This window comes from Thrips palmi, unplaced genomic scaffold (genome assembly GCF_012932325.1).
Source record: "Thrips palmi isolate BJ-2018 unplaced genomic scaffold, TpBJ-2018v1 HiC_scaffold_4, whole genome shotgun sequence".
Lineage (NCBI taxonomy): Eukaryota > Metazoa > Arthropoda > Insecta > Thysanoptera > Thripidae > Thrips > Thrips palmi.
In genome coordinates this window covers 4,322,783-4,344,991 of record NW_023144631.1, presented here as the reverse complement: position 1 = coordinate 4,344,991, position 22,209 = coordinate 4,322,783, and the positions used below count along the sequence as shown (strand labels likewise).

The 22,209-nt window shown below is 65.5% G+C and overlaps 1 protein-coding gene across 1 annotated transcript in view; it reads left to right on the top strand.

Annotated features, from left to right (window-relative positions):
• The window catches only part of LOC117649531 (transcription initiation factor TFIID subunit 4-like), a 29,884-nt gene extending 10,109 nt beyond the window's left edge, over positions 1-19,775 (top strand). Inside the window, exons 2-5 of the mRNA XM_034392404.1 lie at positions 6,705-6,806; positions 11,362-11,544; positions 18,807-19,154; positions 19,504-19,775. Coding sequence (XP_034248295.1) covers positions 6,737-6,806; positions 11,362-11,544; positions 18,807-19,154; positions 19,504-19,775 — 873 coding nt within the window. The 5' untranslated portion in view covers positions 6,705-6,736. The remainder of the gene's footprint in view (positions 1-6,704; positions 6,807-11,361; positions 11,545-18,806; positions 19,155-19,503) is intronic.
• Positions 19,776-22,209: the final 2,434 nt, after the last annotated feature.

The window sequence follows — 22,209 nt, the reverse complement described above, 5'->3', positions numbered from 1 at the left end:
GCGCACACACACACACACACACACACACACCTACAACACACGGCGCCGCACGCCGCACCCACGCGGCCCGGCGTCGGACGGGACGGGCAGACTGATGGCTCTACGGACGACGGCCGGGCGTTCCTCGGCGACGTTGCGTCGTTGGCCCGTACCGGCCGGCACGCCCCGCCCCGCCCCGCCCCGCCACGGCGAGAATCTGGCCGCGGGCAAAACATGGATCGCGGCAGACGACACGGTGCGGAAAATTGAAGCTCTGCAATGTGCTGATCGAGGAGAAGGGAAATGGGGAAAGGGGGGGGGGCGTCGAGTAGCAATGGCACTGCTCGGCGGAAGAAAGTTTGCAGGCCGCGGTGGCCGTAGTCCGTGGTCCGTGGGGTGTGCGGAGCGGCGCGGAGCGCACAGAGCGGCGCGGAGGGCTTTTCGAGTGCTTTATCGGAATTCCGTTTTGGCCCCGCCCCCCGCCCCGCCCCGCCCCGCCACGCGCTTCCCCGGGGAAGAGGAGAGCAAATGACGCTGGACGCCACGGGGCTGGAGCAGGAACAAACGGGATGCCGGACGGAGGCACTCGAAACTCGAACCAATGGCAGTGCAGCCACGTCGGCGCGGAAATTTCCAAATGTTGCGCGGCGTGGCGCGCGCTGTTCGCTGCTCGCGTTCGCGGCCATGGCGTGATGCACGCGCAGTGGAGTCTCAAAACCTTGCTAACTGGTTTAGGCCTCACAAAGAAGGGAAGCTAGCTGTCGGAACAAAGTGTATTTTGAGCTCACAAAGATAATACTTAGTAATTTACGAACTGTTTCTTCGTGCAATGATCTACGTAAATATTTCGTACCTTATTACATATTCTGGGCAGACCACTTGTCTGCTCTCTCCCCGCCGCTTCGCTCACGCAGTATGCGCAGTTCGCATTTCGCAGTGGTGGCACCAGGAACACCGCGACGCCGCGAACGCACACCGGCCCCTTCTTTATCTCGTTTTGTTGTTTTTTATCGCCCCAGGTTGACTCACGCTCGATGGCGGCCTCGCTCCTTCCCTCCGCAGGCCGTAGGGCCGAAGGTCCCCGCGCGTTGCAGGGAAAGGGCCAAAGAGCGGTGACGTCATAGTGCGTGCGAATAACGCGCTTCCAGTGAGTCACCCCGCATGCGTCACCCCGCGCACCTCGGATTTAGGCACGGATCCTGAAATGGGGGGGGGGGACATGCCTCCCACCGAAAAGCTGTAAAGGCAAAAGCGTGACACGCCGCCGCGTGACCGCTGCCGCTCCACCATTGGTCCACGACACTGCGGACACCGTGCCACTGTAGAATGACGCATCGCGACGCCACTCGGTCGCGTTGCATCAGCAAGATGTGCGAATCTGAATCGGATCCGTTGGGGCGTTCTGTTTTCTGGGACGGCGGCATTCAAGCTCCGTACTGCCGACTGGTTCCCCAGTGTCTCTCTCGCTCAGCACTTACTGGCAAGCGACAAGAGTGCGAGAGAGAGAGGGCTGCAGGGTGAGAGAAAGGGAGGGGAGACGGGAGGGTGGTGGTTGCACCTGTGTCCGACAGAGACGCGAGGGTCTTTCTGCGTGCGGGGTGCGGGTCGCGGCGCCGCTTGCATGTCGGCGAGGCGTTGCGTCGCATTGCCGCATTTGCATCGACTTTATTCCCGCTTCCTGGACAAGCGGTGCAGTGGCGGTGCGAACCCAGGCAGGCAGGCAGGCAGCCCGCCGCGCAGATGGCTATCCGCTGAGGCCGGGGCAGCGCCCTCCGCGCCCTCCGCCCTCGTCGCGCTGTCTCCGTCGCACCCCTTGGGGCGTACGTGGCACGGCACAGTGGGCCAGAAGGCCGGTGGAGGCGGCCAAAAGTCGAGACGCGTTTTGAGCTCCAGAGTCGCTAAATGGGACTCGGACCGAACGTGTGACCCCACCAATGGATTGCTCTCCGAACGAGGAATCCATTGGTGGGGTCACACGTTCGGTTCCAGTCCCATTCAGCGACTCTGGAGCTCAAAACGCGTCTCGACTTTTGGCCGCCTCCAACGGTCTTCTGGCCCACTGTGCGTGGCGCCCCGTGAGTGCGAGGGAGACGGCCGAGACGGTGGCGACGGGTCGACGGCAGCACTGTTCGGAATCTGCCGGCGGTAGCGCCCAGGAGCACTGTAAGGCTGCACCACTGCGAACACCGCGCAGCGACGCGTCTACCGCCCTACAGTGTGCAGGCGGCAAGCTCCCGATTCATCATCCTGCGGGAACCTGCTGACGCCCCTTGGCCTCGCCGCGACCACCGCGACGACGCTCGCCCCGCCGCGTTTCCTCGAAGAGCGCTCTGCTGCAGTGTGGTATCGCTGTCGCGCGAGGAGGGCCGTGCTGCGTCGCCAAGTCGCCCGTATGTATGTATGTATGTATGTATGTGTGTGTGTGTGTGTGTGTGTGTGTGTGTGTGTGTGTGTGTGTGTGTGTAGGTGTGTGTGTGTGTGTGTGCGCGCGCGTGCGTGCGTGTTGTGGAGTCGGTGCGTTGCGTGCACGCTTTCCATCGCGCCCCGCGAGGACTCGACCGAGTGCCCCGGGCAGGTACTTGATTCCGAACAGCACACACTCTCGTCGCCCCCTCTCTCTCTCTCTCTCTCTCCCTCTCGCTTACGCGGGTCGTTCCGCAAGGGTGCGAGCGAGACAGAGCGATAGGGCGCTGTTGGCTGCCGCGATAATGGCGTAGAGGACGCTGGCTGTGCTCCGCCGCTCCGCCGGGCTTGGTGTGGTTCATGTCGGTGTATATCGCCCCAGTCGACCCAGTCCTCGTCAGGCGCAGCCACGCCGCCACGCGCCGCCCGGTGCCGGGGCAGTGCCGGGGCAGTGCCGGGGCGTGCCCCCGCGCCCCTTCGCCCCCGCGGACATCCGGCTCCCCCCCCCCCCTTTTCCTTTTCCTTTCAGCGAGTGGTGTATGGAGGCCGCGCGCACCGCGACTGTTGGGCCGCGAGCTCAACAACGTCGTACCACCACTGCACGGCCTGCACGGCGGTGGTGGCGAGACGAGTGCAGCGAGTAGAACTACTAGCTTGTTGCTGAGAGTCCGTCCACCAGCATGCCTGGAAAGACCCCTCTGCTCGGCCACAATTTACTCCCCGCGCGCACATGCACTCACACACACACACACACACGCGCGCGCGAGGGAGGGCCCGCATGCAGGCATCGGATTGCGACGGGGCCCGTCGATAAAACAGCTTTCCAATTGTGTTTATGACGGCGTGCGCGCTCGCGCCCGGGCCCTCGCACGCCGCAGGCTCTTTCCGAAAAGTGTCGCTCGCTCCGTCTCTCTCTCGCTCCCGCCCCGCATGGTGCACCATACGCCATGGCGTGAGGGATGAAGAGAGAGCGATGAACCACTATACACTCGGAGTCCGCCCGGACCCGGAAGGACCGCGACCCGCCTCGTTGTAATAATCGCCCTAATCGTCTTATTACTTTATTTGCCCCACGGCTGCCGCGTCGCCGCTCCTCGCTGGGCGCGGGGACTCCGGGGGCGGGGCGGGGCGGGGCGGGGCGGGGCGGTACTTGGGCGGGGCCCAGCCGGTCGTACTCGCAGCCCCAGCGGGCCCCTGGCCGGCCTAGCCGCCCTGGCCGCCCTGGCCGCCCTGGCCGCCCTGGTCGATGTGCGGCGGCGCCTCGGCGCGGTGCTCCGCTTGCAGCGCTCTCAGGCTGGACGAGGAGCATGGACGGGCCACGCCACGCCGCCCCAAGGAAACGGAAGGGACAGTACGGGGAATTCGTATTTGCTGACCTCCTGGAGTTGGCTGCCGCTCTTCTGTCTCTCTCGCACACTGGCAGGACTCCCGGACTCCCGCGAGTGCGAGCGAGACAGAGCGGCGCTGTCCTGCCGTCCAGTCCGCTGCCCTGCAATGCATGCAATGCATGCCCACTTCACTTTGCCGTGAGTCACTTCGCGGGGCGGTTCAAGACGAGGCGGGGCAAAAAGAAAAACGGTCCCCGGAACCGGTATTTGATCTCGCAGACAAGGACACGTGTTGCCCGAGTGGAGCCACACAGTGGAGCCGAGCTGCTGGCTGAGGCCACTTGGGTCGTGTTCCTTGTCGCACCGCGCTCGTTTGCGAGAGAAACGGGCGCCGCTGAAATGTTGCGATCTCTGCGAATTTCTCGTTGTCGGCGGCGGCGGTTGTGGCGGTGCGGGGTGGCGGCGGCGCCCCCTGCCCTGCCTTGCCTTGCCCTGCCTGCCCCTCGGGCACGGCCAGCACGGGGTTCATTTTTACGGGGCTCTATGGAAGTCGTAAAGAGGCCCGCCCCGCAGCACCGCCAAGCACGTCCCGTGTCCTGCACGTCCTGCATCGGGTGCTCGCGGTGGAGGGTGCGGGCGAGTGGGGGCTCGCACCAGCTCGCACACTTGGAGCGTCTAAGCCGCCGCTGCGGCACGTCACCAGCAGGCTGATTCCGAACAGTTTGCTTCCTCCGCCGCGTCTCTCTCGCACCCCTGCGGGACGCCCCACGAGTGCGAGAGACGCGGCGACGGAAGCACTTTTCGAAATCAGTCTGGGAGAAGAGTCCGGCGCACGCTTCTCCGGTCCCTCCTCTTCCTCGGCCTGCTCCACTGCTAGGGAAAGGGCAGCGCTATTTCCCCCCCCCCCTCCCCCGGGCCATTCACCCCGCTCACCCCGTTCCGATCGGAGTGATTCATTCGCCGTCCGGTGGCGGCCCCAGATGGGCCCGCTGCCCCTGCGCTGGACTCCAGGGCTCCAGGAGCGGGCTCCAGGCTCCAGCGGCCGCTGTGCGCGAAAGTCTTTCCTGCGCGGCCACTGGCCACTTCCGAGTTAAATCGCTCTTTGGTCGTTGTCTCCGAATCGGGAACGCGCCGCAGCGTGCCTGGAGGGACGGACGCGGCGCCTGGAGCCGACCGCGCCAAATCAGTTTTCGGCGTGCTTACGACAGCAATTCTTGTGATTCAAGGGGATAATAGTGTTAACTCCACGCACTATATATATTCGAGCAAAAACGCCCCGAAAATGTCTCATCGAAATGCCGCTTCTACGCCTCGCCTGCCGGTGGTGCTGGAGCCTCCAGCGAGACGTCGCTAACGAAGTTCTCCAGCAGCACGTGACCCGCGGCCTTGGCGTCGCGGCGCGTCGCGGACGGGGAGGGTGACTATGTCGGCGCGATGAGTCCAGAAGGTTATAACGCGATTCGACACAAGAGGCAATCTCTGAATTCGGTTATCTCCTCGCCTTGCCTCGCTCCCCTTGCTCGGCTTGGCTTGGAGGTGCCGGCATGGCTGGCGGCTGCTTCGCAGAAATCGGCGAATAACGTGGGGCGCGCGGGGCGAGCTGGCCGATTCCGAACGACGCTTCGTCGCTCTGTCTCTCTCGCACGCGTGGGGCGACCCGGGGGTGCGAGAGAGACGGAGCGACGAGGGGACGCGGCTCGTCTCATCGGTCCTGGAAATTGAATAATGATCACGCCAGGCGGCATAGTGTTTCGGATCGACCGGCTGGACGCCCCCCCCCTCTCTCTCTCTCTCTCTCTCTCCCTCTCTCTCTTTTCGTGCGGCGCAGGCAGCAGTGCGACAGAGACAGGGAGCGTTGTTCCTTCGTCTTCGAAGCGCCACGCTGAAATGCGGCGCTCGGCAGGAGGACGCACTTACGAAAACGAAGAGTTTGAGATACATTTGTCGCGTTGCTTTTATCTTTGTCCGTCGGTTTGTTCCTGCCTTAACGCCATTCTCGCGGTGATAGGTGATTGCGATTCGGGTTCGCCTGCTGACTGACTCCCTAGAGTCGTCTTGGTCGCTCTGTCTCTCTCGCACTCAAGGGGCGTCCGGGATCAGCGCGAGAGAGGCAGAGCGACGAAAACGACTCTCGGAATCAGTCTGCTGGTTCGCCACCATCGGTCCGCATCGGACAATGAGGGGCCGAATGAATAACACCGTTCGGCAATCCCTCGCAAACTTTTGCCGGCGCTTTGTGTTCTCCGACAGTGCGCTGCTCTCTCGGGCAATGCTTTTCCATATTTGCATACTGGCGGTCCAATAATTGCGCATTGCGTAAGCCGAGCGGAGCCGAGCGGAGCCAGGTCGAGTGGCCAAGGCGAGGCGCCGGCGATACGACGTGCCCAAATTAAACCCCCAACTCTGTAAAAAAAAAGTCCAAGGTCACGGACACTCACTAGCCAACCAAACAGAAAAAAAAACAAAAAAAACTGTTTTTGATTTTTTCCCCGGGGGTAGCCTATGGTAGAGATATGGGTGATTTCCAGGGAGTTCCTGGCAGAACCAGGAACAGTTTTTGTCTCGCAAAGGCGAAAAGCACGAACGAAGAGAGGACGCTCTGCCTTGCGACAAGACAAGGGATGTCGCGGTCTTAGAAGTGGAACCGATTCCACACGGCGTTCGAGGTCCGTGCGGCTTCTCGTTTCTCTAACAGTGCACCGCGCGAAAAAGGCTCCGTGCGCCACGTACTACGCCCGGCCTGGCCCGGCCTGCCCGGCCCGCCGCCGCCCCATCCGTCGCAGATAGCTTATCGTTTTTTATTCTATTTTTTTTCCCGTCTCGTTTCGGCAGCTGCGCACGCCGCTGGTTGTCTCAAGGCGAGGCGTTAGTGCGAAACGGTGCAAGGTTGGCCAGCGCCAAAGTCGTCCTTTGCGGTTTTCGACGTGTGTGTGTGTAGGTGTGTGTTGGTGTACGTGTGACCCCGTATGTGTGTGACACTGTGTGTGGTTGCAGGGCTGGCGCCGGCTGCGCCGGCTGGCCTGGGGATGGCTATGGTGGGCGGCGCCGCGTCGCAGCCCCCCCACAGCACCTGGCCGCCCCTGGCGCACGCACAAGGTAAGCCCACGACGACTTGACTTGCAAACGTAGAAGAATAGACTCCAAAAGAAAGCTTTGGACGGCGCACAGTGGGCCAGAAGGCCGGTGGAGGCGGCCAATATTCTAGACGCGTTTTAGAGCTCCAGAGCCGCTAAATGGGACTCAAACCGAGCGTGTGACCCCACCAATCGATTCCTTGTTCGGAGAGCAATCCCGAGCATTCCATTGGTGGGGTCGCAAGTTCGGTTCGGGTCCTCATTAGCGACTTTGGAGCTCAAAACGCGCCTAGAATTTTGTCCGCCTGCGCCGGTTCTTCAGGCTCACTGTGTGGTGGCCGTTTGGCTTCGGCTTATGCTGTCAAGTGACAGACTTTTAGGTGCAGGACTCGTCCCATGAGACGTGCATGCGTTCGCTAGAAGCAAGAAAAATGTGGTGCTCCCACTTTTGAAAGAAAACCACCATTCAAAAAAAATTGGTCTTCCAACTTTGTTACAAAAACAAGAGGACTTTTTATTATCAAACAGAGCAATTTCTAGTACAACGAGTAACCGTGAAACATGCATGGTAGCTGGTGGCTGGTTTCGCCTTGCTGCTGCTGTTGGGGTGCATTGGATTGGATTGGATTGGGCGGTGCTTCTGTTGTTTCTGTTTGTGTTTTCGTTTGGCGCCGCGGTCCGCCCAGGCCCGCCGCGCCACGCCGTGGTGCGGTCGGCCAGGTCGGCGCCTCGCTAACGACCCGCCAATTACGGTCCGTGACGCGACGGGCATGGCCCCGTGTGTCCGCCGCGCCCGCCGCGTTCGCAGTGTAGTGTCCACTACTGCACGCTGCCCGACGCGCCGCGGCGCCACCGCGCTTCCGGCCCACAGACGCTGGCGGGCGCTGCCGGACACGCCGACAGAGGCTGGCCTGGGCGCAGCGTTTGCCCGCCTGAGTTTGGGTTGGGAGCAGTCTTTTGGCTCTAAGCCGGTCGAACCGGTGACAAGTGTTAGGAAATCGTGTTTTGGACTGACTTTTGGCGGCCACTGCGCCCAATCCAAGGCGAGAAATCGTACTCCTTCAACGGGGCAGTGTTCTTTGATGCATGGCCTTTTTGCGGAGTTCGTCCTTCCTCGTCGGGCCATGGCTGCCTGTGGCAAAATTCTTTGTGGATACCGTTGTTGAATATCTCAGAATGCAGGTTAATATTTCAAAATGTTCCAAAAGTGCTTTCTCTGATGATATGCACATAAGAACATGGCACTATGGACTTGAGGATATGATCATCGCGGCGTGTACAGCGTGAATGCCCCCTTGGGAGGGAAGCTTACGGTGATGCTCGCCCAAGGCGGTGGTGTCCGTCGCAGCCTGCCCTTACATGAAATAATGCTGACGAAGGCCCTACTCTGCAATGGCTTCGCCCCCCCCCCCCTTCCCCCCGGGTCCCTTACACCGAGTGCTACTGTCGAGCTGGCGGCAACTTGTGCGGGTGAAATCCCGCCCCCTCCTCCGGGCCCCTCCGGGCCCCTCCGACGTCGTCCACCACCGGGGCCTCCCGGGCCTCCCTCCAGGGGGCCGTCCCTGAGCGACTCGGAGCGCCCCGACGCCGCCCTGCCCAACACCTTGCGGCAGACTGATTCCGGGAGTCGTTTTCGTCGCTCTGTCTCTCTCGCACCCGAGGGGGCAACCATTGTTCGATGATTGGGGGCACAAGATTTCTTAAGACAAGAGATTTCGTTCCAACTTTACGCCTAAAATCTGCTTGTTTTTGGCTTTTGTGGGAAAGATTTCGGATTTCCAGAGATTTCTAGGGCTCCAGGGGACACAGGATTTCCCGAGTGGTTGCCCCCTCGCTCGCACCTATGGGAGACACCCCGAGTGCGAGAGAAACAGCGACAACGACTCTCGCAATCAGTCTGCAGTGCTCTTAGCTCCCAGCATCGGCGGCTGCCTTTGGGCGAGGCTGCGACCCCGGTCCTGCCGGCGGTTGCTTTTAAGACTGCCTCACTGGGACCCCTGGCACCATGGGGCACACCGCGCAGGTGGATCAGGATCCGGAACGCGCCCCGGGCGTTGGCACCTCCCCGTCGACGACAGTGGCGACAGCACAGCGACAGCACAGCGACAGCACAGCGACAGCAGCCCGACGTTTTCAATCTCGGCCAATTCTCTTAGCAACACGGCGCACCGGGGCGCGGCGGACCCGGGGGCGGACTGATCGCCGACGCTCCGTCTCCCTCTCGCACTCGCGGGGCGTCGCGTGGCGGCGCGAGAGAGACGCAGCGTCGCAATCGCCGTCCCGGAGGCCGCCGGTCGGGGGGATTAGGCGGAAAGTGATGGGGAAAATTGGGGGGCGGGCGTAAGCGCGGCGATACGAGGGGCGGTAACGGCGGTGCGAGCGGAACGCAGAGCTGGGGGTAAACGGCGTGGAGGGATGGCGTACGCCCCGCCACGTCTCGCCTCGCCGCGCCTCGCCACGCCTCGCCACGCCCCACCACGCCACGCCTCGCCACGCCACGCCTCACCACGCCACGCCGCGCTTGGAGGCGGCTGGCGTATGCCCCCTCCCCAAAACACGGCAGCCCAAACAGCGCCTCACCTGCCGGCCGCGCCGCGGACGCCTGCGGGCGACAGCGACACTGGAAGGAGAAAGAGGCAGAGAGAGGGAGAGAGAGGGAGAGCGAGGCACCGAGACCTTTCCCCGTGCGGAGGAAGAAGAAAGGAGAAGAGCGCGCCGAGAACAACGATCCGTCATTCCCATGATCAGCGAAACTTTAGTTTCCGCGGGCTGCCAGCCTTCTGCGTTGAGCTTCGCGAATGGAGGTTAGTCGCTCGGATCGGGACGCGCTGCGAATATCGTTCGGCGTTCGGCCTCGGCCCCATCGAGCTCGCTTTTCTCGGAGAGCACAACGAACTTGGCCCTGCTCTGCCGCTTTGCAGTGGATGCGGCGCCACACCTGCGGCATCTGCGCCAGCGCGGCAGTAGCTCTCCGTCTCTCTCGCTCCTCTGCGAGAGAGACGCAGCGACGCCAAAGTGCCGTTTTCGGAGTGGGCCCGCAGGCAGATGCGCTGGAAGTTCCGGCCGAGGTTCGCCTCGCGCCGTTGCCCGTGCCTCGCGACCACTGTAGTGCACACCGCACACCGTAGGGCACACTGTAGTGCACACTGTAGAGCACTCCGTAGGGCACACCGTAGTGCACACCGTACTAGTGCACATCGTAGTGCACACTGTAGTGCCGCGGACGACGCGCAATCGGCTGGAAGTGGGGGAGGGCCTAGGACGCTTTTCCAGGAACAAGGGCCTGGAGGGCTAAGGGCACGCCGGGCGCGGCCGGGGCCAGCCGATGGGTCGGTGCGTCTTGTGTAAGACGGCCTCATTGTGGGCGACGAAACACAAAACGGAATGAAGGGACTCTCCGACGGACAAAGCGGCCTGTCCTATCCTGGACTGGCTGGACTGGCTGGAGTGGCGGCAGGCACGGCCAGGCACGGCTTGCTGAGTTTGCTCGGCCTGCACAGGGTGGCACAGGGTGGGGCGGAGCGCCGTGCCATTATGCAACCCGCGCGCGGCGCTGGCGGCGGCCTGCCTACCTCCACGGCGGCGAAAGCAGGCCGGGTGGAGTGGCTGGGCTGCACTAGCTGCGCGCTGCGCTGCACTCACCGCGCACCCCGTTCTGCTTGTTCGAGCCGAGCCGGGCCGGGCCGGGCCGAGCCGGGCCCCATCTGCCCCTTTTCCCGGGGCACTCTTCTGGCCGTTCGCCGCCCATCTCCACTCCCCTCTCCCCCGTCTCGTCGGTAAATTTGGTGTCGTCCGTCGGGTTCCGGGAAGCGGGGTCGCTTTACAAGCGGTGCGGGCTATCGCCCCTTGGTGAGGCCGACGGGGCGGGGGCGGCACGGTGGGGGCGTCGGCGCCGGCCGCGCCGTCAGTGTCGCCTTGCGGCCCCCGCGGCCCCCGCGGCTGTGGCCCTCGGCTTGAGGGCGCAGCGCGGCGTGGCGCCGACGGCACACTGCCAATCGCATGCCTGCTTGCTCGGCTTGCTTGGCTTGCTCCAGCGCGCTGCTTGCTGCGTCTAGAGTCCAGAGTGCTCACTCCGCCGCTTCTTGTCGCCCATCGAACCAGCCTCATACTGCTTGTTCATTTCGCACTCGCCCGCCAAACCTAACCTTCCGGCTGCCGGGAAGGCAGGACGCCGACGGCGTGGTGCTGGCGGCATGCTGGCGGTGTCCGCGGCCGCGCGGCTACTCTGCATGGCGGCGCCAAGTGGCCGCGGCATTCACTAACCCTCGAGCATGCCTCGCGCTTCGCTTGGGGAAGGCGGGGCCGGCGGGGCTGAGGGTGGCGTGGTGCGGGGCTTCCGGGCCGCGGTCTGGACCAGAATGTCAGGCTGGTGGTGGTGGTGGCGCGACCCCCGCCGCCCCGCCAGGATCACGCCGGCATGACCGCGGGCCAATGAGGAGGTTCGCTTTTAGCGGGAAACTTGATCCGCGGTGTTGGGCGATAGTTGGCGACGAGACTGATGGCTCACGGCTGGGGGCTGGGGCAGCGCCTCGGGCAAGGCAACCAAGGCCCTAACCGCGGCGGGCGTCGTGTTGCAGGCTGCCTGGGCCAAGGCATCGGTCAAGGCATTGGCCAAGCCATCAGCCCGCTCAGCCCCTACGGCCCGTACCGCTACTACTCCCTGTACGGCGTGCCCTCCACGGATGCGGTCCCGGACGTGGCCAGGGACGCCGCCAGGGACCTCGTCCCGGACCGAGTCCCGGACCCCGGGGGCGGCCTCGGCCTGGGCCTCGGCCTGGGGCTGGGCCTTGGACTCGGCGGCCTCGTCGGCGCCGTGCCCGCGGCCCGGTTCCCCGCCACGGCGGCCACGGCCTCTGCGGCCACCGACCTCCGCAGCCTGGCGGCGCCAAAAGGTACGTACACAGCCTCCGCGCGCGTGCGGACCTAGCGAGCTGTTGAGGGACTGTTTGCCCGCAGTCGGCGAAAATGTTGCAGGGGGTTGGGGGCTCCACCACGCCACACCCCTCCACTTGTTTGCCCGTTTTATTTGCATGCTCCCTCCTCCGGGCGGGGCGGGGCGGGGCGGGGCGCCGCCATCTGGCCGCGGCGACGCGTCGGCACGAACGGCCAGCCGAAGCCCCGACTGCCCGGCCCCTCCGGCCCTCCGGCCCGGCTCCGGAATTGAGTGGGGATTAAAAGGACGATGGCGAGCTTTTTTTCACGACCGGATGGCGATGGCTAGCGAAAAGTGTGGGCCCTGGCGGACGGGATGTCTCCACCCCGCCGCACCCCGCTCCGCTCCGCCTCCAGGTTCCAGGCGGCGTTCGCAGCGTGGCTGGCGTCGCACCCCCTCGGCAACCCCCACCCCGCCCCACCCCGCCCCACCCCGCCGGACAGCCCACGTAGCACGCAGTATTGCGGCGGCGAGACTTGGGGGGCGCAAAGTTGGATACGCTCGCCTTTTTTGCGGGCAATATTTTGGGGCTCTGATTGAATCAGTCTGGAGGCCAAGTGGCCCGTCGGCCCGCCGAGCCGAGCCACGCCGCCGTCGGGATTCGCCGTCACCCCTCCATGCGCCGCCCACGGCTCGCACCGCGCACCGCGCGTCTCGCTCTGTCTCTCTCCTCGACGGCAGACTCCGTGAGAGCGAGAGAGACAGCGCAAGAAGTACGGGCAGTTGAATTGCTCGACTGTAGACTGATACCGCACAGTGCGGCGGTCGCCCTCTCTCTCTCTCACACCGGTGCGGAGCGCCTCACGAGTGTGAGAGAGAGACCTCCCACTCAGTCTGCTGGCGCTGGCAGACGGCGTCGTGGTGGCTGTGAGGCGGCGGGCCTCGGCGCCCCTCAGGGTGACGTCACCCCACGCCGCGGCGGCCACCCCTCGGGTGTTCCCACGACCCATGACGCGACCCCCACTCCGAGGTGGCCTCATGGCGCGTGACGTCACCCCCACTCCGGGATGGCGGCGGCCGCTGCGCCCCCTTAGGGTGACGTCACCAGCGGCCACCCCTAAGGACGCCTCGCCGCCCTCGCCCCCTCGGGCGTGACGTCACCCCCACCCGGAACCCTGGCGCCCCCCGCCCCACCCCACGCCATGTTGCTCCGCCGCTTCCACCGCGCCTATTGATCGACCGGCCGGCGTGGCGGCGTGGCGTATCGGCCTGCCTGCCCGGGGCTGCCCGGGCTGCCGCTGCCTGGGCTGCCCACCCTGGCGGGGCCCCTCCCCGCCGCCACCCCTGCCCGCCCGGCCCGCCTCGCCCGCCTCGCCCACGGCCGCGCTGCCGGAAGGTGGTCCCGGAGCCTGGACCCCGGACCGCCTGGCCTGTCTCAGATGCTGGGGGGATGTTGCGAGTCTTCCGTTCCGTTCCGCTTCCAGGGGGTGGCTGCGACGCTGCGACGCGCTGCGGCGGCATCGCAAACGCCGCGCGGGTAGGCCGTCCCGCCGTGCAGGGCGGCGCCCGGGACTGCCTACCTTCCAGGCGTCTGACGCTGTCTCGGCCGTCTCGCGCCCTGCGGTGGAGTGGAGGCTTTGCTTGTTGTGGCGGGGCGGCGCGCGGCGTAGGCGGGCCACCCCTTCTCCCTTCAGCTCCAAGAGGGCATCGCTCTTCCTCCTCCGCGGACCTTTGGCCGCCGTGCCGTGCCGTGCAGCGCCACGCCGCGTCTATTTCCGAGGGAATAAACACGCTGTGGGCGCTGGCCCTGCAGTGGCGTGCCCTGCCGTCGCGGCCAGCCAGCCAGCCCGCCAACCAGCCCGGCCGGCCTTCCCTGGCGGTGACAGTTTCCCGAAATAGGAGCGCCAGCGCCCTGCATGGCCGCCCCGGCCCGCCCCGGCCCGGCCCGGCGACCCACAGCGGCCAAGGCAGGCCAAGGCGAAATGGTTTGGCCGAGTGTTTTGGCGTTTTGCAGGGCCGCTGGTACCACGGCCACGGGTCGGATCGGTCGGCTGGAGGAGCCAGAGCCAGAGGGAGAGAGGCGCCGAGACCTTTCCCCGTGTGAGGGAAGAAGAAAGAAGAGCGCTCCGAGAACAGCAACAACTTGTTTTCCTGGAGCAACTAATTCTGTTTTGCCGGCGCGTTGTGCTGGCTGGCTGCGCTCGGTCTTGCAGCCTTTCTTCTCGTCCTTCTGGGCCTGTGTCCCGGGCCGGGCCGGGTAGGCCGCGCCGTGGCTGTGTCAATGAATAATGTAGGCCGGCTTGCGGGCCGCGTCTTGGGCCGCGCGGCGCGCAGCGCGCACACCAATAAGTCAAGGGTGGTTTTAAGGTCAGCCGATCTAGTGCATGCCGCGGGCACCGCGGGCACCGCGGGCCACAGGCCGCCTCCGAGTCGCCTCCGAGTCTCCGAGGCGAATACCATGCCTCGCTTCCTCCGGTCGGCGAGGGGGAGGTGAGGGGAGGGGGAGGGGAGGCAAGCGCTGCTGTAGTCAAGTGGGAGTTTACCCGCACGCCGCCGGCCCATGCTGGACTGGCTGGCTGGGCTGGCTAGCCACGGCGGGGGCACCTTCTAATGAAGCTTAATTTGTGTGGGATGTCGTCCTGCAGTGCAGCAGCAGCGGCGGCGGCGGCGGCGGCCCCGGGCCCTTCGCGCCGTTTAGGTTGCCGGCTGCCCTGCCTCCCTCCCTCCCTCCCCTTCCCCGGGGCGTCGCCGCGTCGCCGCGTCGTGGCTCCTTCTTCTTCCTCGTGTTGCGTCGTGTGTGCTCGGTGCTCGGCTCGAGATCCAAATCTGCGGACCGGGCGGGGCGGGGCGGGGCGGGGCGGGGCGGGACGGGGCGGGGCGCCACGACAACGACGGCGAGTCGCGCCGCGCGAACGAGATGGAGAGATTGAAAGCGTGTCACTTTTGGCGGCCCGACGGCGCGCCACGCCGTGCCGCGGGGTTGTACAGTGTACAGTCCCTCCCAGAAGGACCCCTTCCGCAAGGTGATGCCCGCCCTCGGCATGGAATAACTTCGTTCTCGTGTATGTGTGTGTGCATGTGCGTGAGTGGTAGTGTGCGCGCTTGTGTGTCTGTGTGTGTTCGAGTTGGGTTCGCCGAGCAAACCGCGTACGATATGGCCCCAAGACCCAGGGCGCTAAAAAAACGTGCTAATTCCTTTGGCGGCCCGTCCGTCCCCCCGCGGGAGTCCGTGTGGCTGGCTGGCTCTGGCTGCGCTGGCTGGCGAGGGGCCCGGAGGAGGCTCACGATGCCCCCGTTCTGGCTGTCGGGACTCAGACTGCGCGGTTCTATGCGAGTGGCCGAACTTCCAGCCGGCCTGGCTGAGCGTCTTTCTTTGATTGGCGCTCCGCTGCGGGGTGGTGGCCCCGCCCGCTCGTCCTGGGGCCGCCGTTGGAGTGCTTCGTCTTCGCACACGACCAGTGTCATCGCGGTCCCTTATTAATTAGCGACCGCCCCGCCTCAACTCGCTGGCGGCCGCGCCGTGGTGGGCCGTGGCATGGATTAGGTCAGGGGTCGGCGCGGCGAGTCGAGCCGAGTCGAGCCGAGTCGAGCCGAGCCGAGCCGAGCCGAGCCGAGCCAGCAGCCAGCCCGCGCCGAGGCGCCGCCGTCGTGCAGCGCGGCCAGCGAGCTTCTAATCGAACCCGCTCTGTGTATGTTGCGTAGCGAAACTTAAGGAGAAGTTACGAGCGCGCCCCGCCGCGACTTGCGCGGTCAGACCGACAGACAGACCGACCGGCGGGCGGACAGCCGGGCAGGGCGAAACGGAGTAAAAGAGCGCAGCGCCCGTATGCACTTAGCGAGGCACTGCACTCGCTTCGCAGAGCCGCACCTGGGGTGGAAGGCGTTCCGCCCCGCCCCGCCTTGCGCCTGGCTGGTAGGCACGCCCACGGGCCCACGGGCATCGGCACGCACTTTCCCTTTCGTCGTCGAAAGCACTTGATGCGGAAGCCCCAACAGTGCGGCCCGGCATTGTGGCCGCGGGGGACGAACGACGAACGCCCCCTCCCCATTGTGTTTAACCTGGCCTGGCTGCGCCTGCCTGGCTGCGGCATCAAGTCTCAAGCCCTAAAAGCGCCGCTATGCCGCCATGCGCCGGGCCGGGCGGGGCGGGGCGCGAACCCGCTGTAGGCACCCCACTCGTTGTAAGACACGACCACGGCGATACCCCGTGCGCACGAGACAGCCCACTCGGCGGCCGTTAAAAGCCACTTGTGCGCGGAGTATCATCACGCTCGTTTCTTCTGCGTCTCCTCGTGCTCCTCCTCCCAGGTTGGCAACGGATGAACTGTTCGCGTTGAACATGATACACGACGCGCCGAGCGAGAGCGTCGCGTTCAAGTGGCCAACTGGTCATAACGAGGGCGTCGTCCGCGTCCTCTGGCGTCACAGCAGCGGTGGCGTTAGCGCTAGCGCGCAGCCATGGCGCGGCGTAGCGCCGCGTAGCGCGGTGAAAGGTGCGCCCAGCTGCACTAGACCATGCAGTATGCAGTAGCCGCGGGGCGGGGCGGGGCGGGGCGGGGCGGGGCGTCGGGCACACGCGAGCTAGGACTGCGACGCTGCGCTGGAGTCGCACCCCGCCCCGCCCCGCCCCGCCGCCACGGTCTCAGAGACTCGGAGTCCCGGCGAGTCACGCTTCATCGGCATCCCCTCCGCGGGGTCCTAGGGCCGCGCCGCCGCGCCGGTCCTGGGCTCTGCCGGCTCTGCAGGCTGCTGCCGCGGCGGGGTGCCTCGCCCGGCCGCGCCTCGCGGGACCTGTGCCAAGCGAACGGCGAACGTATAACGAAGCGGTAACAAGTTGGCCGGCAGGCGCGGCAGTATACGGCAGTGCGGCCCCGGCGAGGGCCCCGAGCCCCGCGCGGCGTGCAGCGGAGCAGCGGCAGCAGCGACCCCGCGGAGCCGCGGCCCCACGCCGAAGCCCCGGCCTGGGCCTGGTCCCGCCCCTGGACTCCCGTCCTGGTGCGCCCTTCAGCCGAGCATTCCGAAGAACCGTCTCGCTGCTGTCTCTCCTACCTCCACACTCCTCCCAAAAAAGCCCCTTGAGTGTGTGCGAGACAGAGCGACGAACCGACTCAGTTCGCAGAGGCTCTTTGGCGCCTTTGGCAGCGGTTCGCCGTCCTTGAGCCTCGCGCCTTCTGCCTCGCCGCCTCGCCGAGGACGAAGACGAAGACGCGGAGGGCTGGATGAGGGCGACCATTACACGGCCTGCCCCGCCTGCCCTGCGATCGCGGTTTGGCAGCCGCCCAGGAGCCGGGGCCAGGCCGCCCCGCCCCGCCCCGCCCCGCCCCGCCCTGCCCTGCCCCGGGGCTGGTTGACGCCGTGCCCCTCATTACCGCTCAATCGGCTCGGCATGGCCAGGCCAGGCATGGCATGGCGCCGTCCGTCGTGCGCGGCGCGGCCTGCCGCCATCGCCGTGCTATCGCCGCGCCTTTTCCTCCCACGCGTTTCCTCCTGCTTTTCCTCCCCCTTCCCTTGGCGTCGCGCTGAAATGGAAACAGCGCTGGGAATGACGCGTTGGTCGAGTCGTCCGCAGTGTGCCAGTGGACCGGTGGAGGCGGCCAAAACTCCAGGCGCGGTTTGAGCTTCGGAGTCGCTGAGTGGGACTCGGAACTGATCGTGTGACCCCACCAATCGATTGCTCTCCGAACGAGGAATCCATTGGTGGGGCCACACGTTCGGTTCGAGTCCTGTTTAGCGACTCTGGAGTTCAAAACGCGTCTGGAGTTTCGGCCGCCTCCACCAGCCTTGTGACCCACTGTGCACCATCGTCCCAGTTGTGTGGAGCGGGAGACAGACGTGCTCCAGGAAAAGAAGGAAATGCTGATCTGGCGGAACGTGGAAGTGGAACACGCTCGCGACGCCCGGCTTGGCCGTCAGTCGAGTAGACAGCAGCTTGGGCTAACAGTGGTGCCTCGTGCCTCGTGGACCAGGAACTGCCCGGAACCAGCCACCACGCACCTAATAGCAGTAGTTGTACCCCTGCGCTACAACAACAGCATCTCGACTCGAAGCAAGTCGGGTCGTTATTTCGGACCGCTGCTTCGCGCTGGCTGCGAGCAAAGAATACCGCGTCGTAAATATTGCCTCCCCGTCGGGCGCCGCGGCGGCGGTGACTCTTGTCGATGTCTCGATAGCGATAGCGTTCGATATCTCGCGATGTCGCCGGGTGTGACGGCCACCGCCTTACCCGGAGCTTGCTGCCGCTGTACTCGATGGGGGCAGCGATGAGCGCGCCGTTATCTTATCAGCGACTCGTGCCGCGCCCTGCCGCGCGGCCCGGCGCCTTAGGCAGGTGGGCCGGCCGCGGCGGACCGCGGGGCACGGGTTCGAGTACGCGCGAGGCGATCTCTTTTTTCCTCTCCCTTTTTCTCTTCTTCTCTTCTTCTCTTTCCCGCCCCCTTTCTTTGTGACGTGATCGATGAGGGGCCACGAGGTGTCGCATTGCGCTCCGGCATGCCAGACTGCCAGACCTTGCAAGCACTGCAGGCCCACTCCGAACCAACAGTGCTGCGGGGCTCTGTCTCTGTCGCACTCGAGGGGCGGGCCCGGCGGGCCGCGGGGGTGCGAGAGAGAGAAAGCCCTGTTCGGAACCTGCTGCCGCCCTGGCACGCCGGATTCCGCGCGTGCCGGAGGGCCCCGCCGACCGACAGTACCCATGAGGCGAGAGAGCCCCGAGCGATGCGAGGGCCCCTCCGCCTGTGCGGAATCATCCTGCTGGCCGCCCGAAGCCCCGCCCGGGGCCCCGGCCCCCCGATGGCCCCCCGAAGGCCCCCCGATGGCCCCCCGAAGGCCCCCCGCCCGCAGTCCGGCCGGGCCCCAAACCGGGCAGCTCATGAGTGCGAATCGTGCGGCTATTCGTGTGCCGTTGCGCAGTATAGTACATTACATGGGCGGAGAAAGACTTCTTTTCTCGGTGGCGTTTCGACTATGCAAGTGCGGGTACTGACGCGGTGCTCTAGAAAATGTGGTGGAAATGAGGGGGGGGGGCGTCCGGTCGCACGGTCAAGGCGCCGGGCTCCCGAAGCACTCCGCCATCGGCCCTTGGCCATCGGCCCCGCGAACCGCGAATGGTGAAGACGGCGGTGCCTGACTGTGTCGCCTCCTCTGTTCCAGTTCCCACGGACACGTTCTTCTCCAGCGCCTTCTCCTTCGGGGCGGCCCCGCTGGGGTCCCCGCTGGGCTCGCCGCTCGCGTCCCCCGTGTCGCCGCCCTGCGCCCCTCTGGGGGCGGCCAGCCTGGGGGCGGCCACGCTGAGCCACCTCGGGGCGCCGCCCCCGCCGCCCCCGGTGCCGCCGGTGTACCAGCAGCAGGCGGGCCCCTTCATCGACAACAGCGGGGGCGGTCTCGGAGTCCTCGGCCCGCTGCGCGCGCTGGGGACCGCATGGGACCGGACCGCCGCGCTGCCCTCGCCGCTCGCCGTCAACGTCAAGCTGGACAGCGGCGTGGCCAGGGCCACCTCGAGTGAGTGCAGACCCGGCGCGGCGGCAGTGGCAGTGGCGCGCCCGGGTTACTTTGTCCTGGCTACCGCGTTCGAACCGTGCCGTTTCGCTGTCTCTCTCGCACTCCCTACGGGCCCTACGGGACGCCCCACGAGTGCGAAAGAGACGGAGCGATGAAAGCACCGTCCGGAATCGGCCTGCTGACGGGAAATTAATGACCCTAGCGCGTTGCAAGTTTTCACTCTCCCCCGCCGCCACCCGCCACTTTGGGGCAATGGAACGTCAGCCGCGCGCTGGGGCTTTGGCGGAGCGGGGATTCGAACCAGCAGCCCTGGATCTGCCTGACGGTGTGGTGTTTGTGCCCCACGCAGGCCCCGCCAGAGGCACGCCGTTGCAGTCGCCGCAGCCGTCGGGGCTGCTGTCCCCGGGCAGTGCGGCCACCGCCTCCAGCGCCTCCAGCGCCTCCAGCGCCTCCAGCGACGCCTGCAGCCGGTCCACGCCGCGCCCGCTGGAGCAGGCCAACCAGGCCGGCCAGGCCGGGCACGCTGAGCGGGCCTGCCAGGTGGCCGAAGTGACGACCAGCGGCGAGCAGGCCGTGTCCTCCACCACCAGCGCGGGTCAGTACCAAGCACCATCACTCTGAAGCTTTCTAGGGGTCCAGGAACGGCGAGTTCGCTTGTCTCTTCGCGGGAAGGTGTTATCTCGAGACCTTTGGACGAGTCTGAGAGTTTGTGTTGAACTGGCGGACTGGCGTGCCCACACGGGTTGGGGTTCAGCCAGCTCGGCCTCGCGGATCGGGGCTCCTCCATAAGTGACGTCACTGCGGGCCGGGCCCCCAGGGCCCCCGCGGGTAAGCCCCCAAAACAGCTCCGCGCCTCGCCTCGCCGTTTACTACTATTGTGCCTCGTAAAAGCTCATGCGCTCCCATCTGCGTCTGTTTGGCCATGGTTTGACGGATCGGCGCGGCGCCAGGTGCCGGCGGAGGCCATGAACGGTCCGTTGACCAAAACCACTGCCGGTTCAGAAGAAGTCGAATCGTCCGCAGGACAAGAGGACGGGGTTTCGAGCGGTCCCCGTTTCTACTCAAGTTAAAATTGGTTCTCACTGGGCCAGCGCGCTTCAAATCCAAAACGAAAACGAACGAAAACGGCAAACATTTGCGTTGCGCCATATGTCCCACGCGTCGGTAATCGCGTGGATGTGCGCGCCGCCAAATTTGCTCACACTGTTAGCCTCTCTCTCTCGCACACATGCACGCCCACGCCTTCCCCCTCCCCTCCCCACCCCCTGGCCTGGAGAAGGGCGCGCGAGGGGGCGGCACGCAGGCTCTGCCCGCCGCAGCGGACTCATTCCGAGAGTCGTTTCGTCGCGCTGTCTCTCTCGCACCTATACGGGACGCTCCGTGAGTGCGAGAGGGACAGAGCGACGTAGACGACTCTCGGAATCAGTCTGCAGGCCGCGCTTCCCACGGGATCCCTTGAGGGAAGAGCGGGAAGCGGGAAGCACGTGTAGCGCAGCGCCCAGCACCGCGCGCCCATCAACCAGTGTGTCGGATCGGGCCGGCCAAATCGATGGCCCGCGCGCCATTGGGTCAGTGTGTGTGTGTGTCGTGTATCAAAGAGAAGAGTGAGTGTGTGTGTGCGTGGCTTGGGCAGGCTTGGGTTGCCTGCCTTCCTTGCGCATCGATTTCCTTGGGCTTCAATCCAGATAGGGCCACGTCGTCCGCGAGTGGCGGCCGGCGTCGCGTCCGGCATCCATAGGTGTCGACGGCGTCCTGGACTGTGCCAGTGTGTTATTCGGGCTGGCGTGGCGTGGCGTGGCGTGGCGGCGCTGCCGGCCGGACCATCGCCACGGTAACCGCGTGGGCCAACAAGCGTACTGTTCACTGCGCCACGCCGCGACGCCGCGACGCCGCCACGCCACTGTAGCCGTGCCGCCGTGCCCCGGCGCGCGCGGCCGCCGCATTGGCCCACGTCGTCGTCCTTCTTGGCCGAGTCACCGAGGCATTAGGACTCATTACGCCCCGCCGGCCCGGTGGAGGCCGTGCAGGCCGTGTCTCTGATGGGCCCCGCGGCGGCGGCCTGGGTCTCGGCCCTGAGCCCTGGGCCCTGGGACAGCGACGGCGATCCATAAAAGAAGCGGCTTTATGGTGATACCGTGACCCAGTCCGCGCGTCCTGCGCGTCCTGCGCGTCCACGCCGACATGCGAGGCGAGGTGGGGCGGGGCGGGGCGGTCAGGCGCGGACCCTCCTCCAACATGAATGCAGTGGTGGCTTTGAAGAGGGCCACCGCCTCCTCCCTCTCTCTCCCTCTCTCCCCCTTCCTTCCTCCCTCTCTCTCTCTCTCTCTCTCTCTCTCTCTCTCTCTCTCTCTCTCTCTCTCTCTCTCTCTCTCTCTCTCCCCCCACTGGGCCCCGGGTTGGCTCGGTGCGAATATTCCTCCGGCACCCTAAGCAAACTGTGTCACACTTGGCCTTCTTGTGCAAGCATGCAAGCGCGGAGACTAGACTAAAAGGGGAGCACTAATTTGGTCCCCGCAGGCTCCGAACAAGAAAGGACGAGGCGAGGAACGGAGTCCTGCTAAAGCCAAGTGTGATGAGCAAGCAGACGCGGGTGCGTGCTCGTCTCCCTCGAGGAGAATTGAATTAACCGACTCTTTGTCAGAGCAGTTTTCCCCCGCGTGATGACCGGTGAGTGAAACTCGGTTTAACTCATCCACGCTAGAGCGCTGTGTGTTTGTGCGCGTTGTGCGCTTGAGCTCTGTTCACCTACAGCTGGGTCGGCGGCCTATCTATCTAGGCCACATGTCGTGTATTGGTGTTACGTGCCGGACACGTCATATTTTATATTCATGATATTGTCGCCAGCTGGTTGCCTGGCCTGGGCCGGGCCGGGCCGCGCTGATGTGGCGTGGCAGCAGGGCAGGCAGTGTGCCGTGCGGTGCGCCGCACAGTGGGCCACAAACCGGTGGAGGCGGCCAAAATTCCGGACGCATGTTGAGCTCCAGAAGCGCTGAATGGGACTCAAACCGAGCGTGTGACTCCACCAATGGATTCCTCATTCGGAGAGCAATCCATT